The sequence below is a fragment of the Hypanus sabinus genome, chromosome 5, assembly GCF_030144855.1.
Source record: "Hypanus sabinus isolate sHypSab1 chromosome 5, sHypSab1.hap1, whole genome shotgun sequence".
Taxonomy (NCBI): domain Eukaryota; kingdom Metazoa; phylum Chordata; class Chondrichthyes; order Myliobatiformes; family Dasyatidae; genus Hypanus; species Hypanus sabinus.
Window position 1 is genome coordinate 91,408,822 of NC_082710.1, and position 16,814 is coordinate 91,425,635.

Consider the following 16,814-nt stretch of genomic DNA (forward strand, 5'->3'; position numbering starts at 1 on the left):
TCCATCCTCCCACCGATTACTTCTCTTTTTCCCACTGCCTTTATAAGGCTGACAATATCCAAAGGATCCTGATAATACTGTATGCACCCTGAATTATATTACAGAAAGAACACAAAGGCACTTGGAAAAAAGAGCAAAAGAAAACAATCTGAAAATAGATAACAACTCTCAGGCAACACTAACTAGCTCATTTCAGCAGCAAAAATAGATCAAGTGACAGTCATCTTCAAGATTACAAAGGGGTATCTTCATTGGACAGAAATCATGGCAACAAAACTTATGGGAAATCAGATACAAGCAAGATCACTAAAAATTAGTGTTACAAATGGTGTGAGATGATGACATTTATCACTGGCTGATGATAAGAGTGGTATTATCAAAAGCAACATAAAAATGAAAGAGACACAAACTGGCCATTCATTAAGATGCAAAAAAAGCTTGTGCAGAAAACAGTTATTGGCTTGGACCTGTTAACTCAAATGAGTAGTAAACTCTAGTTATTTAACTTTATTCAGACTGATATAGGCAGGTAGGAACAAATGAGGTGCTTATGGAGTAAAAGAAATACAAGAGGACACTTAAGAAAGAATCAGGACATGAGGTTGCCATAACATACAACGTGAAAGTGGACTTCTAGGAGTTTCTACAGACATGTTAAGAACAAAAGGATTGCAAGGGACAAAATCAGTCCTCTGGAAGATCAGAATGGTAATCCACATGTGGTGCCAAAAGAGATGGAGAGATTATAAATGGGTTATTTGCATTTGTTTTACTCGGGAGACAGACGCAGAATCTATACAAGTAAGGCAAAGCACCAATGAGCTCATGGAGTTTACAGAGGAGGAGGTATTTGCTGTCTTGAGGCAAGTTAAATTCCCAAAGTCCTCACAAATCCTCTCAGACCCTGCAGGGGCCCTAGCAGAGATATTTAAATTAGACTTAGTGATAGGTGAGGTACCAGAGGATTGGATGTTGTTCCGTTGTTTTAAGAAAGGCTCTAAATATAAACAAAGAAATTATAGGCTGACATCAGTTGTGGGAAAGTTATTCTAAGGGACTGGATATATGAGTATTTGGATGGACAGGGACTGATCAGGGACAGTCAACATAGTTTTGTGAGTGGTATGTCATGTCCAACTAATCTTATAGACTTTTTCAAGAAAGTTACCAGCAAAGTTGATGAAGGCAAGTCGGTGGATGTTGTCTACTTGGACCTTAGCAAGGTCCCGCATGGGAGGTTGGTCAAGGAGGTTCAGTATTCAAGATGAGGTATTAAATTGGATTAGACAATGGCTTTGTGGAAGAAGCCAGAGTGATAGTAGATGGTTGCCTCTCTAACAGAAGGTCTGTGACTAATGGAGTGCCACAGGGATTGGTGCTGGGTCCGTTGTTGTTTGACATCTGTATCAATGATATGGATGATAATGTGAATAACTGGATCAGCAAATCTGCTGATGACACCAAGACTAGTGGAGAGTGAGGAAGACTCAGAGCTTGTAGCATGAATTTAAAACACACAAGTGTGATTGTTGCACTTTGATAGGGCCAACCAGGGTAGGTCTTACACAGTGAATGGTAGGCCACAGAGGAGTGTGGTAGAACAGAGGGATTTGGGAATATAGATCCATAATTCATTGAAAGTGGAACACAGACAGATGGGTTGTAAAGAAAGCTTTTGGCATATTGGCCTTCATAAATCAAAGTACTGAGTACAGGAAGTGGGACATTATGTTGAAATTGTGTAAGATGTTAGTGAGGCCTAATTTGGAATATTGTGTGCAGCTTTGGTCACCTACCTATAGGAAAGATGTAAATTCCCAGAGTCTAGTCTGACACCAACCTACACACACACACACACTCTCAACTGAACACCACTCCACTCCCTTTGCAATTTTTGCTCATTTCTTTCTCAATTCCTGCTAAAACATTGTTTATATTTACAAACCCCATTTCCAGAAAAGTTGGAATATTTTCCAAAATGCAATAAAAACAAAAATCTGTGATATGTTAATTCACGTGAACATTTATTTAACTGACAAAAGTACAAAGAAAAGATTTGCAATAAGATTTGACCAACTTAATTGTATTTTGTAAATTTACGCAAATTTAGAATTTGAAGGCTGCAACACACTCAACAGAAGTTGGGACAGAGGCATGTTTACCATTGTGTTACATTACCTTTCCTTTTAATAACACTTTTTAATCATTTTGGAACTGAGGATACTAATTGTAGTAGATTTGCAATTGGAAATTTTGTCCATTCTTGCTTGATATAAGACTTCACCTGCTCAACAGTCCGTGGTCTCCGTTGTCTGATTCTCCTCTTCATGGTGCGCCATACATTTTCAATTGGAGATAGATCTGGACTGGCAGCAGGCCAGTTTAAGCACAAGCACTCTGTGTCTACAAAGCCACGCTGTTGTAGCCCGTACAGAATGTGGTCTGGCATTGTCCTGCTGAAATAAGCATGGACGTCCCGGGAAGAGACGTCGCCTTGATGGCAACATGTGTCTCTCTAAAATCCTAATATACGCCTCAGAGTCTATGGTACCTTCACATACATGCAACTCACCCATGCCATGGGCACTAATGCACCCCCATACCATCACAGATGCTGGCTTTTGCACCTTTCGCTGATAACAATCAGGATGGTTGTTTTCACCTTTGGCATGGAGAACTCGACACCCGTTTTTTCCGAAAACTAGCTGAAATATGGACTCATCTGACCACAGCACACGGTTCCACAGTCTTTCGGTCCATCTGAGATGAGCTCGGGCCCAGAGAACTCGCTGGTGTTTCTGCATAGAGTTGATGTATGGTTTCCTCCTTGTGTAATACAGCTTCAAGTTGCATTTCTAGATGCAGCGATGGACTGCGTTAAGTGACAATGGTTTTCCGAAGTACTCCCGAGCTCAGGTGGCTATGATTGTCACAGTAGCATGACGGTTTCTTAGGCAGTGCCGCCTGAGGGCTCGAAGATCACGCGCATTCAACAGTGGTTTCCGACCTTGCCCTTTACGCACTGAGATGTCTCTGAATTCTCTGTAATCTTGCGTTGGGAAATGTTCCTTTTGAACTGACTAACAATTCTCTCATGAATCTTGGCACAAAGGGGTGAGCCACGACCCATCCTTGCTTGCAAAGACTGAGCCTTTGATGGACACTACTTTTATACCCAGTCATGATACCTCACTTGCTAACAATTAGCCTGCTTAATGTGGAGTCTTTCAAACCAGTGTTACTTGAATATTCTGTGCACTTTTCAATCTTATTTTAACTCTGTCCCAACTTCTGTTGAGTGTGTTGCAGCCATCAAATTCTAAATTTGTATATAGTTACAAAATACAATTAAGTTGGTCAGTAAAACTATTGAAAATCTTTTCTTTGTACTTTTGTCAGTTAAATAATAGTTCACGTGAATTAACATATCACAGATTTTTGTTTTTATTACATTTTGGAAAATATCCCAATTTTTCTAGAAATGGGGTTTGTACATCATTATTATATTGTAATCTACTCTTTGCCATGCCTATTGTCTTGTTTATTAATTATTGTACTGTCTTGCACTGTTTTGTGCACTTTATGTAGTCCCGTGTAGGTCTGTAGTCTAATGTAGTTTTGTGTTGTTTCATGTAGCACCATGGTCCTAGAGGAACCTTGCTTTGTTTTTACTATGTGTTGTACCAGCAGTTATGGTTGAAATGACAATAAAAGTGACGACTATAGATGAAAGAGTACAGAGAAAATTTACAAGATGTTGCCGGGACTGGAGGACCTGAATCAAAAGGAATGATTGAATAGGTTAGGGATTTATTCCTTGGGACGGCGAAGTTTGAGAGGAGATTTGATAGAGGTATATAATGTTATGAGAGGTAATGATAGAGTAAATGCAAATAGGCTTTTTCCACTGAGTTTGAGTGAGACTACAACTAGAGGTCATGGGTTAGGGGTGAAAGGTGAAATGTTTAAGGAGAACATGAGGGAAACTTCTTCACTTTAAGGGTTGCGAGAGCATGGAAACTGCCAGTGCAAATGGTGCATGTGAGTTTGATTTCAACATTTAAGAGAAGTTTGGGTAGTTACATGGAGGGCTATGGTCCAGGAGCAGATCAATGGGACTAGGCAGTTTCAATGGTCCTGTATAGGTTAGATGGACTGAAGGGCCTGTTTCTATGCTGTACTTTGCAATGACTTTATGATTCTATGTCTCTACCCTTCCTCCCCACCCCACTTTGCTATACTTGCCTATGTTCTTTTTTCCCTAATGGTTCCATACATCAGCTACTAGCCTCTGTCTTAACACTACCCCTCTTGGTTCCATACTGCATCATCTTCCCCTCATTTGGTTCCTCCTATCATCTACCCCCTCTGTCTCACCCTTCCCTCTCATTTCTATATACTGACTTTCTCAGGTCTGATGTTGTGTCTTGTTGATCATCCCTTTACTTCTACAGATGCTCTCTAACCTACTCAATTCTTCTAGCCATTATTTTTGCTCAAGATTAAAACCCCTGTAGAAACCTGTATTTCTTTAAAGAGCTAACTTTTCAATTTTTTTCTATCGTTTAGAACTAAGAATGCTAATTATTATCCACCCATTTTTAAAAAAATGTACTCTGCACAAAATTACAAAGAGATCATTACTGAATTAGCCTTACTGTAGGATGTAATGCTTAAAGAACAGGATCAGATTCCCATTTCCAGTATTGAGACAATTATTTTATTTCATACTTTTACATCAAGAATCAGTAATTTATTTGTGATAATGCCAGCGGAGAAGCAAGATGGAATCACCACTGGTTGTAGTCATTATACTTGCGCTCAATGCTGTTTGCATTGTGCATCAGGTTATAACACAATTTTGTATTACATGATTCTTTTCATATAATTACTTTTGAACTGAAAATTTAGCAAAGCCATGTGAGGGACTAAGTTGACTACACTTGAAAAATTGGCATGTGGTGTATTTTCTAATAATTCTGTATTAGAAAAAAAACACTTGAACCAATTTAAATTTAAGCTATTTACAAATGACTCCCAATGTAAAATGTCCTAAATATAATATGCAAGAAAAATAAGACAGATATTACATATTTATGTAGCATAATGTAGTCAAATATTTCATGCAGAATATTCACTGTTAATTTTCTTACAAAGAAAAAAACATTCAAATCTCTAATATTCTTTTCTCCACCTTACAAATAAAATTATTATTACTTTTTTATTACCTTTTCTTTCACCAGGCGACCCAACAGCTTTTCATTGGGAGTGCTGGAAGTATAAGTAATATGCTCATAATCTGAATTGGTAATTCGTTAACAATTAATAAAGAAAAATCAATACTTGCCATCTTATGCTTCATTCTACCTTCAAGAATGAAACTGGAAAATCTATCTTATTAACTAGTTATTTCAATAATTTCTTGTAAATACAATAGTTTATGCTAAAATAAATGATTTGATTAACATTATGTCGCCAGACTGAGCTGACAGGTAAGGATTATTCTACAAAGACTTAACAAAAGGTCCATATAATTGCTTTAATTCCTAAGACTACAAATTTTTCAGTCAAAGTATCATTAATGCTACCTATGCAGAGTCAGGCACATATGTTCAATTATGATTCAAATGAAAAACCAACTTAATTTTAATATTTACCTCAAATCCTCTTCATCACCCATCTCCACACCTGCTTCTCTTAGCATGGCTACACCTTCCAAATACTCCAGCCTCAAAGTTGGTTCCAGGAACTTAAAAGGTTCACAGGGGTATTGTCTGCAAACTGTTTGAATCTCAGTTTGAAACCTAGCCATTTAAAAAAAAAACAGTAAATTAATGCTTTATTATACTTTTGCAAACTTTCAGACAGTGCAATTAACTTTTAGTTTTCCTTTATTCTTGATTTCAGTTCTAGCTACAAGAGAAAGCAAAATTGAAACTAAAAATACTTGTCAGTTTTTATACTTTTAACTAATGCTTGGTCAAAATCATAATGAATTTTATTATTAATTACAATGAACTATACTACTTTAAACTTTGAAGGAATCACAATTAGATACAGAATAAAACTTCTTTAGAAACAAATATTTGTTACGACTGACAGACATCATGCAGAGATGTCATTCAACTGTTTTACAATGAGAAGTGATGTATCGAGGCTTCACATAACTGAATTTCTGTACCAACTGCAATGAGGTAAACTTTGAAGGAATTACAAATAATTAGATGCAGAATAAAACTTATTTAGTAACAGCTATTTGTCATAATTGGCAGACATTATGCATAGACATTATTAAAGTTTTCTCATCAAGCAATTTACAAAGGGAAGTGATGTATTGAGACTTCATGTAACTGAATTTCTGAATAACAAAAAAGGTGTCTGGATGATGGGCGACATTATTATTTCACAAACTTGTCAACACAATGTTTTAATTGTTATCCAACAATAGCTAATTTGCATTAAGGCACCTTCAGCTTTATAAAAACAGCATCATGCCGTCAGCCTCTTCAGAGTTAAGGATCTCACTACTGTAAATTAATTGCTAATTTGACTGAAGAGAAAATCAAGTCTTTATAATGATATTGACAAATTATAATTGCTAATGACCACCAACCAACCTACTTTTTGCTTATTTTTTAATCTCGAGATCTTATTGGTCAAGGATGTATGTCTTGATATTTGTAAAATATCCTTCAATAATGGCTTTCAATACTTCCTTAAATACAAAGTCCAGAATTTTATACTTTCAAAATGAAAATGAAAAACTAAAGTTGATTTCTCTAACTGCCCTACTTTCAGAAACTTGAGCACATAGACCCAAGATTCCCTGTTCCTGCAGCTCCTTAAAACAATGTATTTCAGATTACTTTGCTTTTCCTCATTATTCCAATCCAAATATTGTACATCACTTTGCACTTCATGTTAAATTTCTTCTAAAAGATATCCCACCCATTTCACTAGCCTTCTGATGCCCCCCATGAAGTATGCTCTACTGTTTTCCCTTCAGCTCTGCATTGCATGCTGCCAGGTTCAGGGGAGTTGTTGCCCTGCAGCTGTCAGGCTCCTGTACCTCGGCACTGAACTGACTGCGCAGCTGTGGACTCCCTTTCAGGGACTCTGCATCTCATGTTCTATGTATTACTTGTTTCCTTTTTTCACTATTGGTACTATTTGTCCTCTTTTGCACATCAGATGCTTGTCTGCCTTTACTGTATGCATTTCTTTGTTTAAAGCATGCAAGCAAGATGAAGAATCTCGTATATGGTATGCATACTTTGATAACAATTTTGAACTTTGACACTTCTAACTTGTGTATCAGCTGCAAATTTAAAAACAGGCTCCTGTACATCAATGTCTAAGTTTAATACACATTAAGAAAAACAGTAGTGTTGATAACGGATTTCTGGGGAACTCTGGTATCTGCCGATGTTAATTCCAAGAAACAACCTTTCACTACAATTCTTCTATCCCTTGCCTAATCATGCATCCACATTGCCACAATCTCGTATTCCATAGGCTTCAATTCTACTGAAAGTCAATACTATGGCACTTTATCGATTACTTTGAAAATCCATACATAACAGTGGACTCGAGTTAATTGGGACAGCAACTTATTTGGGACAACTCTGAAAGAACAAAAACGAATCCAGAAAATAGCAAAGATTCTCTTCATTTATTTGGGATACTATGCTGCTTAATTGGGATAGGAGTCTGGTGCTGAACAGTTTCTAACTTGTGTCAGTCACTTGCACTTGCGTGATTATTAAGACATTACACCATGATTAGAGCAACCAGTTTTAAATAGAGCCAGTTGTGTGTGTGTGTGTGTGTGTGTGCGCGAGCATGCATATACAAAAACAGTGATTTTAGATGGTGACAAATAAGCAGTAAGACAATTTAGATCTGTTTTGTTCAATGTGGATACAAGCATTCAGGCATGGAGATGAAAGAAAAGGCCAGGAACAATTTCATCACTTCAAGTTAGGAACAATGATGAATTTGAAAGATCAACAATCATCTTGAATGTTGGAGGAAGGAATCACCGGAAGCGATGTGTGAAGGCAGCCCACTATCTGCACTGATTTTGTTAATTTGAAGTCAAAGGAGCATATCAGTGTACACTGGATGAATATGTCCATCAATAAATACTAGGAACTGATACACATTTTATAGCACTGTAGTACTACTGATAGTGTTCTATTTTTTTCCATTTCATTTAAAAACTTAATTTATGACTCAGTTAAATGGTAATTTGCCTTTTTAAACTATTTCCATGAAACTTTAGTTAAGTTTAATTTGGCCAGTGTGTACTGGTCTCAATGTGTTCCAGGTAGGCAGAATCCACTGGATTTTAATACCATTGCCTTCATCAGCCTCTCTGTTAAATGGACTGTTAGATAATGGTTGGGTTTATCTTTACATTCTATTTTGAGCAAAAAAATCTATCTAATGGATCAAAATATGAGGAGCTGTGTTCCACAAAACTGTACAAAGTTAACATTTCAGATTTATTCCTGTAGTTATATTTGGAAACTCAAATTTTATTTACTAAAGAATAAATTAGCATGTTATCCATTTGGGGATAAACTTAAATTATTTTGAAGCATAGTCATATTGTTATATTCAACACTTATACAAGAATTGGCATGTCATCTAAAACTCTGATAAACTTCTATAGATGTGTGGTGGAGTATATGACATATGGGGCACCACAGTAGTGTGCAACACACACAAATGCTGGAGGAACTCAGCAGGCCAGGAAGCATCTAGGAAAAGAGTACAGTTGATGTTTCGGTTCACAACCCTTCGGCAAGACCTCTCTTGTTTATGATTGGATTACCACAGTGATAAGAGTGGTGGTATTACAGCTCAGGGTATCAGAGCTTGGAAATCAATTTAGCGTCATCTGTAAGCAGTCTCTGTATGTCCTACATGTGAAATGAGTGGGTTTTACCCTGAGTGCTCCAGGTTCCTCCCACAGTCCGAAGGCGTACTAGGTTGGTTAGCTGGTCACTGTAAGTTGTCCAATGATTAGGTTAGGGTTAATAGGGATTGTTGGGGCAGCATAGCTTGAAGGGCTGGAAGGACCTACTCTGCTGTTTCACTAAATAATAAATACGCACTGTGATAATAAATTTACTTTGAACTTTGATCAAGTACAAATGCCAAAATCTAATTAGGATCAATAGAAATAATCTTTTGATATCATAATCCATCTCTATCTTTACCACACATCATCTAAAATTCTTAACTACAGCTCTATTATTTATGGTTGTTTCAACACTTCCCTATAAAATCAAGCATTTCCAAAATCTGGCTGTTTGTATCTTAACATGCATTTATTAGTATTAGTCAATAACTTCTGTGCTCACTACTTGTATTGATTCCCCATGAGACGACACCATGATTTAAACTATCTCATCCTTGTTCTTAAATCCATTGCTTGCATTATCTTACTCTAACCCTTCAGGTTTTCTCTGATCACTGAACTTCTTGGGATTCCCTAAGTTTCACAAACACGTGATTGATGACTTTACCCTCAACAGTCCAAAACCCAAAAGTTTTAGAATTTCTCAAGTCTCTCACTCATGCTGTAATTAATTCCTTCTGTTCTAAACTGTCACTGCAGCACAAAGTTTAAAATTTAACACTCCTGTAAAGTTGAAGCAATGCAAATTACTTTCAGCTGAAGGACAAATGTTACTCAACACCACTGGAGAAATATCTTGTGGCTTCCAAATACTATCTCGTGTTCACTTGCAACCTTTTGCAATTACTTGTTTTTGTGCATTAATTACTCATAAAATGTGGTCTGATCTTCATCCAAGTGACAATAATAGACAAACACAATCTACCTAAACTAATAACACACAAACAATTGTACTACTTCTAATCAATAATGAGTAAACCATTTAAACAATCACAGTCTAGCTTCAAGAAAGTATGTGATCCTCTGGGATAATGCCTTCTACAAAAGCTATTTAGAGTCAGGTGTTCCAATCAATGAGATGTAGAGGTGCTCTGTCCTATGAAGTCAGGTTACTGACAGAGCCTGCTCTTCTCAAGAAAGATCTGTTTATGTGCACCATGGCTTGATCAAAACAACTTTCAGAGGACCTTAGCAGAATTGTAGAGATGCATGAAACTGGAAAAGGCTAGATAAATATTCCTAAAGACTTGAGTGGTCATCGGTCCACAGTAAGAGAAACTGTCTACAAATGGATGAAATTCAGTACTGTTACTACTCTCCTTAGGATCATACCAAGAGCACAACGTGCAATGAAAAAGAACCCAAGGGTAATAGCAAAATCTCTAGAATTCTTTAACATTTGCCAAGTCTCTGTTCATGTGTCCATTATAAGAAAAACACTGAACAAGAATGGTGTTCATGGAAGGACACCACAGGGGAAACCACTGCTCTCCAAAAACAAAAACGTTGCTGTACGTCTCAAGTTTGCAAAAAACCACTTGGATGTTCCACAATGCTTCTGTGACAATGTACTGTGGACAGATGAGACAGAAGTGGAACTTTCTGGCAGAAATGCACATTGTTATGTTTGGAGGAAAAAGGGCACAGCACACCAACCCCAAAACCTCATCTCAATTGTGAAGCATGGTGGAAGGACCATCATGGTTTGGGGCTGCTTTGCTGCCTCATGGCCTGGATAACTTGTAATCTTTGAGGGAACAATGAATTCAAAATTCGATCAAGACATTTTACAGGAGAATGTCAGGGTAACAGTACGTCACCTGAAACTTAATAGAAGTTGGATAATGCAACAAGACAATGATCCAAAAGACAAGAGTAAATCAACAAAAGAACAACTAAAAAAAAGAAAATTTGTGTTTTGGAATGGCCAAGTCAGAGTCCATACCATAACTCAATTGAGATGGTGTGGCGTGACCTAAAGAGGGCTGTTCATGCAAGGTATCTCAGAAATATTGAAGAAGTTTTGTGTGGGATAGTCTAAAATTCCCTCTTACCGTTATGCAAGTCTGATCAACAGCTACAGGAAACATTTGGTGGAGGTTATTGCTGTTGAATGAGGTTGTACCAGTTAATAAGTACAAGGGTTCACATACTTTTTCAATGAATTACTAAACAATATGTTCATTTAAAGACATGAAAAGTAAAACTGTTTGCGTGTTATTAGCTTAGGCAGACTGCGTTAGTCTATTGTTGTGATTTAGAAGAAGATCAGATCAGATCACATTTTATGAGTAATTAACGCAGAAAACCAGTTAATTACAAAGGGTTCACAAAGCTTCTCTTACAACTGTACATGGACAAAATGGGTGTTAGTGCAGTTTGTGAAGCCTGTTTCTGTCCTGTATAACTTTATGATTGTTTATTTAACAACTCATCCAAAAGCAGCACAAATCCCCTGCATAGGCTTTCAGCTATCAGCAGACAAATTTACTACCATCTGGTAATTTAGTAAATATTAAGGTACATTATAGATAAATGTATTGTGTATCTTATATTTGAACACAACCTTGCACACTCAAATTACACCTTCTGGTGCTACTTGGACATGTCTTCAGTGATGAAACCATGGTTGTACAGTGTTTCAGGTCTTTAATCATCAGACATCCTCGCCTGGTCGACCCAGCCAGGGGTGATCGGCCCCCGATTTGTGTCCAAGTGGCGTACTAATCCACGGATCCCCCTCTGGATCCACAGCCACCGCGAGGCCTTTTCAGCAGCCTCCATAATGTTCTTGGTGGCTCTTCTGCACTGTAGTCCTTTTACTCCAAGGAGTTTAAGAGCCCGCTGTAATGAATAGCCAGCAAAGCCCCAGCACTCAACTTCGACTGGCTCACAGTGAGCTCTCCGGCCATTGCACCCAGCTTCGACTGGCTCACAGCGAGCTCTCCGCCCATTGCACCCAGCTTCGACTGGCTCACAGCAAGCTCTCCAGCCATTGCACCCAGCTTCGACTGGCTCACAGCGAGCTGTCCAGCCATTGCACCCAGCTTCGACTGGCTCACAGTGAGCTCTCCGGCCATTGCACCCAGCTTCGACTGGCTCACAGCGAGCTCTCCGCCCATTGCACCCAGCTTCGACTGGCTCACAGCGAGCTCTCCGGCCATTGCTCCAGCATTCCGCAATAAGATCTGTGTACTTAGCCCTCTTACGCTCACTGGGCTCTTCAATCCAGTTTTCCCAGGTGACAGTAAGTTCTGATATAAAAACCATGTCCAGGCAGAGTGGAGTAGATTTGATGATCTCTTGGAACTTGAGCTGCCCGTCTTGTGCAGTGGCAAGAAGCTTCCTCCCCCCCCCCCCCCCCGCCCCACTGAGGAGCTAGGCTGATGTTGAGCCTTCTCCCCGCTCCAATAAAGGTGATGGACTGTTTAGGAGCGTTTGGGAAAAACTGGCCAAAGGAAAAATATGAAACTGAATATAACCAGCAGTTACTTTACCTGTCCCTCAGGCCCTTGAAAATCTGTACCAGAGTATCAGCAATTTCAGTTACCACCTCATGGTAGTGATAGTTGAATGCCATCTCAATATCCAGCCCAACAAACTCAGTCAGGTGACGATGGGTATTGGAGTCTTCAGCTCGGAAGACTGTGGAAAATTCAAGAAAACTTAAATAATCATTTTCTAAAATAAATAATTTACTTTTGTTTTGGTAAAGATATAATAAAAACAAGCTTTGTTTAAAAAATCTGATTATGCAGACAGTGAAAATACAGCACATCCGACTGTACTAGTGATGTTTTAAACCCAAGTTAGATCATCAGCTCAGAGTACAAAAATACTTCAAGAATTTGTATCCAAATTGATGCATAAATACTTCATCAATGGATCATACAAGGTAGTACAGGAGCTCTTGCATTACAACTATTCAGATAAAGGATATTTGCCCTCACAGAATTCAGAAATATGGAAATAAATACACTCTCATGGAATTTAAATCAGATAAAGGAAATAAAAACAAAATGTACTTTTTTTCCAGCTTGTGTTTCTTGATGTATGCTGTCATGGCTTCATGTAATGGGAAATCACTGTACAGACTCTAGGAACACTACCAAGCCCCAGCCCCTGTAGTGCAGACATTGTAGCCAGTTTTCATGTGAAGCTGCACAATTATGAGTTATGCATATCTTGGCAGAATCAGTAATAGGATCCTCTAAGCCAACACAATCCCTCCCTTAATGACAATGTTAAAGGATGGGGTACAAAATAATGGCTTACCTGGTCCAATACAAAACACTTTGTCAAAATCAGCACAAATGCACATTTGCTTGTAGAGCTGCGGTGACTGAGCCAGGTAGGCACTGGTTTTAAAATAGGACACAGTAAACACATTGGCCCCTCCTTCACTGGCAGCTGCAAGAAATCAATAATTCTAATCTATTATACTAAATAACCACTTGTATCTTAAAAATAACTATTAGATTTTAAAAAAAATTGTCTTCTATTTGAGTTTTTGACATTGGGGAATCTCCAAGCTCTCTTTGGGTTTTGTAACCCTTCATTGGCTACTTTTGACATAGTATCTTGGAAATTCATAAAGAGTCTAATTTCTTATACAATAGAAATTTAACAAAAATAACAATATATAACAGAATTTTAACTGAAAATATTATAGTAAATATTTAATAAATAATGTATCCATACATTGGAAACAAACTCAACAATGCCATGAGCTGTACTTCTCATACATCTTGCAAAATAAAACATATTTGTAGATTAGAAAAATAAAATTAATAATCCTTTTCAGATGAAGCAACTAAGACTTCATCATAGTGCATCCAAGACCTTGACAGAGAATGATGTGTCTAGCTGATTAGATTTTAAGCCAAAGCTGAGCAGAACAAAGTTTTGAACAAAGAAAAAATAAAAACATTCTTTTTGAGATGGAGTGTTCTGGTGTGCTGATACTCAATAGGGGCTTGAACTGTCATGCAGATAAGGAAGCTGTTAAATTTATGAAACTTTGCTGAGTATGCAAAAGGAGGTCAACTGAATGCACAGATGTATGGTCCTTCTTTGAGCTGAATTTTGAAAACTGAGTTGATAATTATTGCTTTGCATATGTTTACTTTAATCACATTATTTTCAATGAAAATATTTCAGTGACAATCACGATACTTCCTTGCATATTTTTGTCATGATTTATTATGGCTTAGTGGCTGCACTTTTACATCAAAGGGTAAAGCATAAAGCAGGCCTTTCAGCACAACTTGTCCATGCTGACCAAGGTAACTACTTGAGCATGACCCTACATTTGTCCCCACCTCTCTAAACCTTTCTTACCATGTTCCTGTGCAAATGTCTTTTCAATGTTGAAATTAAACCCACCCCTACAACCTCTTCCGGCATCTTGTTCCATATACCTATAGTTTTAGATTTCCTACTGTGGGAAAGATTCTGTAAGCATCCATTTTTTCTGCGCCCCTCACAATTTTATGAACATCTCTGCATCACTTAGCTCAGCCAGCGTCCCTTTATAACTCAAGCTCTTCAGTCCTGCCAGCACCTGTGAATCTTTATTGCAACCTCACTAGTTTAATCACGCCTTTCCTGTAGTGTTGTGACTAGAGTTGCACACAATACTCCAAGTTCAGTCTCACCAGCTTTGTACAGCTGTAAAATGGTGTAATGATCTAAAAACCCCAACTAATGAAAGCACAAGTGCTGTACACTTTCTTAACCTCTTTGTCTACCTATGCCATTACTCTCAGAAAACTACATACTTGGTTCTATAATATCTTAGGGTTGTGCTGTTCACAGTGTATGGTTTAACTTCCCAAAATGTATCATTTCACATTTTCCCAAATTAAATTCTACTTTCCATTCTTTTGCCCACATTCCTAGTTGATCCAGATCCTATTGTAACCTTAAACGACTCTTTGTTGTCTACTACACCAATTTTGGTGTCATCTACAAACATACGAATATAGCTTCCTTCTTTCTCCTTTCTCTTCCAAAACATTAATATACAGGAGTGAGCACTACATCACACCACTGAAAATAGGCTTCCAGTCTGAGTTACAGCTCTCCACTAACATCACCTCCTTTCACCAAAGCCAACTTTGCATCCCTTTGGCTCGCTCATCCTGAATCCCGTGTGGGTCTAACTTTCCGGAGCAGTCTCCATGTGGGACCTTGCCAAAGGACTTGTTAAGGTTCAGATAAACAACATCTACTGGCTAACCCTCATCAATCCTCTTGGTCAACTCTTCAAAAAAAATCATTCAATTCAATGGACACAATTCCCCACACAAAAAGCTATATTTACAATCCCTAATTAGTCCATGCCTTCCCAAATACAGATAGCTGTGGATAAATTCTGTCTCAGGATTTCCTTCATTTTCATCACTAACATTAGGCTCACTGGTCTGTAGTTCCTGCAACTCCTCTTAAATACACGCACAATCTTCACCACCAGTGAACCAGAAGGATATGATTTCAAATGACAATTCAGAAGAATTGAGCATAGGAATAGAGTTCAGCATAGCAAAAATGTGCCATCGTCCAAAGTGCCACTTCTCTGTTGAGGTGTTAAACTGAAGCCTCATCTGTCCTCAGAAGCTGCACTCTAAGGGGATTGCCTACTAGTGCATCCAAACCTGGAGCCTTTAAAGAAGGTCTCAGCACATGGCATGCCATTCTGTGCTGCCCTGAGATTCTTCTTGAGATTAAGATAACATTCTTAAACGTAATCTAGAAAACAAACAAGACGTTAATCAAAGCTAAAATTAATTTTTAAAAATCAGCTTTTAACCCAGAAATAGTTGATCTTTTCTTTAAATAGTGTTTCCTGCGGTTGACCACGTTCAGTACAATGACAGATTTCAGAGAGCAGAATTCTCATTTGGTATCTTGTAATCAGTGTTGCATGTTAAATAACATCATAACCTGGCCACTTGCATTGCTCCACCAGGCACTCATTTCATGCACGTTAGCACAATTGCAAAATAAGACAGCTGGCTTGACACATGCTAGAAGTTTACATGTGCACACATTGGTCATCATGTCACATAAATTCAGCTTATGTACTGCCCTAACAGCAGCAATTTTCCCACCATCTAAAAGGTACGGCAGGAGTGTTAATAAACCACAGATGCTAGAAAGCTGCAGTAACGTCCTAAAGTACTGGAAAAGCTGAGATCAGCACTTTGAAGAAAGAAAATGATTTAATGTTTCAAGTCAATGACCTTTCATTAGACAATAGATCTGTTTTGTTCTCCAAAGGCGCTGCCCGACCTGCCAAGTACCTCCAGTGTTTTTGGTTTTTATAAGAAAAGTGGAATACTTTTCACTTGCCTAGATAAGTGCAGTTCCACTAACATTTAAGCAGCTCACTCATCTTAAGGCAAGGTACCCCATCTACAATCAGCATATTCTGGCTGCAGCCTCTCCCATTTACAATATACCAGGATGAGCTCTATTCTATCGAGATCTCCTAAACCTGTGACTTGCACCACAAAGGAACAGACCAACCTGCCTGCTTGCTCCTAATTACACACTGATCCAAATCGGAAATATACACACAGTGACCATTTTATTTAGTACCCCCGTACATAATGAAGTTGCACTGAATGTATGTTCTGTAGCCCATCTACTTCAAGGTTTGATGTGGCGTTCATTCCAAGATGCTGCTCTGAACAAAACTATTGCAATGCGTGTTTTTTTTTGAGTTACTGTCACCTTCCTGTCAGCTTCAACTAGGATGGACATTAGCAAGGCGTTTTTGCCCACAGAAATGTTGATCACCAGATGCTTTTTGTTTTTCAACACTATTTTCTGCAACCTCTAAGAGATTGTTGTGCGTACAAGTTGCAGACCAGTTGTTTCT

At 38.1% G+C, this 16,814-nt stretch overlaps 1 protein-coding gene across 1 annotated transcript in view; it reads right to left on the reverse strand.

Annotated features, from left to right (window-relative positions):
* The window catches only part of dars1 (aspartyl-tRNA synthetase 1), a 97,750-nt gene that overhangs the window by 8,996 nt on the left and 71,940 nt on the right, over positions 1-16,814 (reverse strand). The window contains exons 11-14 of the mRNA XM_059970233.1: positions 13,205-13,339; positions 12,427-12,574; positions 5,658-5,804; positions 5,229-5,271 (exon numbers count right to left, since the gene is read on the reverse strand). Coding sequence (XP_059826216.1) covers positions 5,229-5,271; positions 5,658-5,804; positions 12,427-12,574; positions 13,205-13,339 — 473 coding nt within the window. The remainder of the gene's footprint in view (positions 1-5,228; positions 5,272-5,657; positions 5,805-12,426; positions 12,575-13,204; positions 13,340-16,814) is intronic.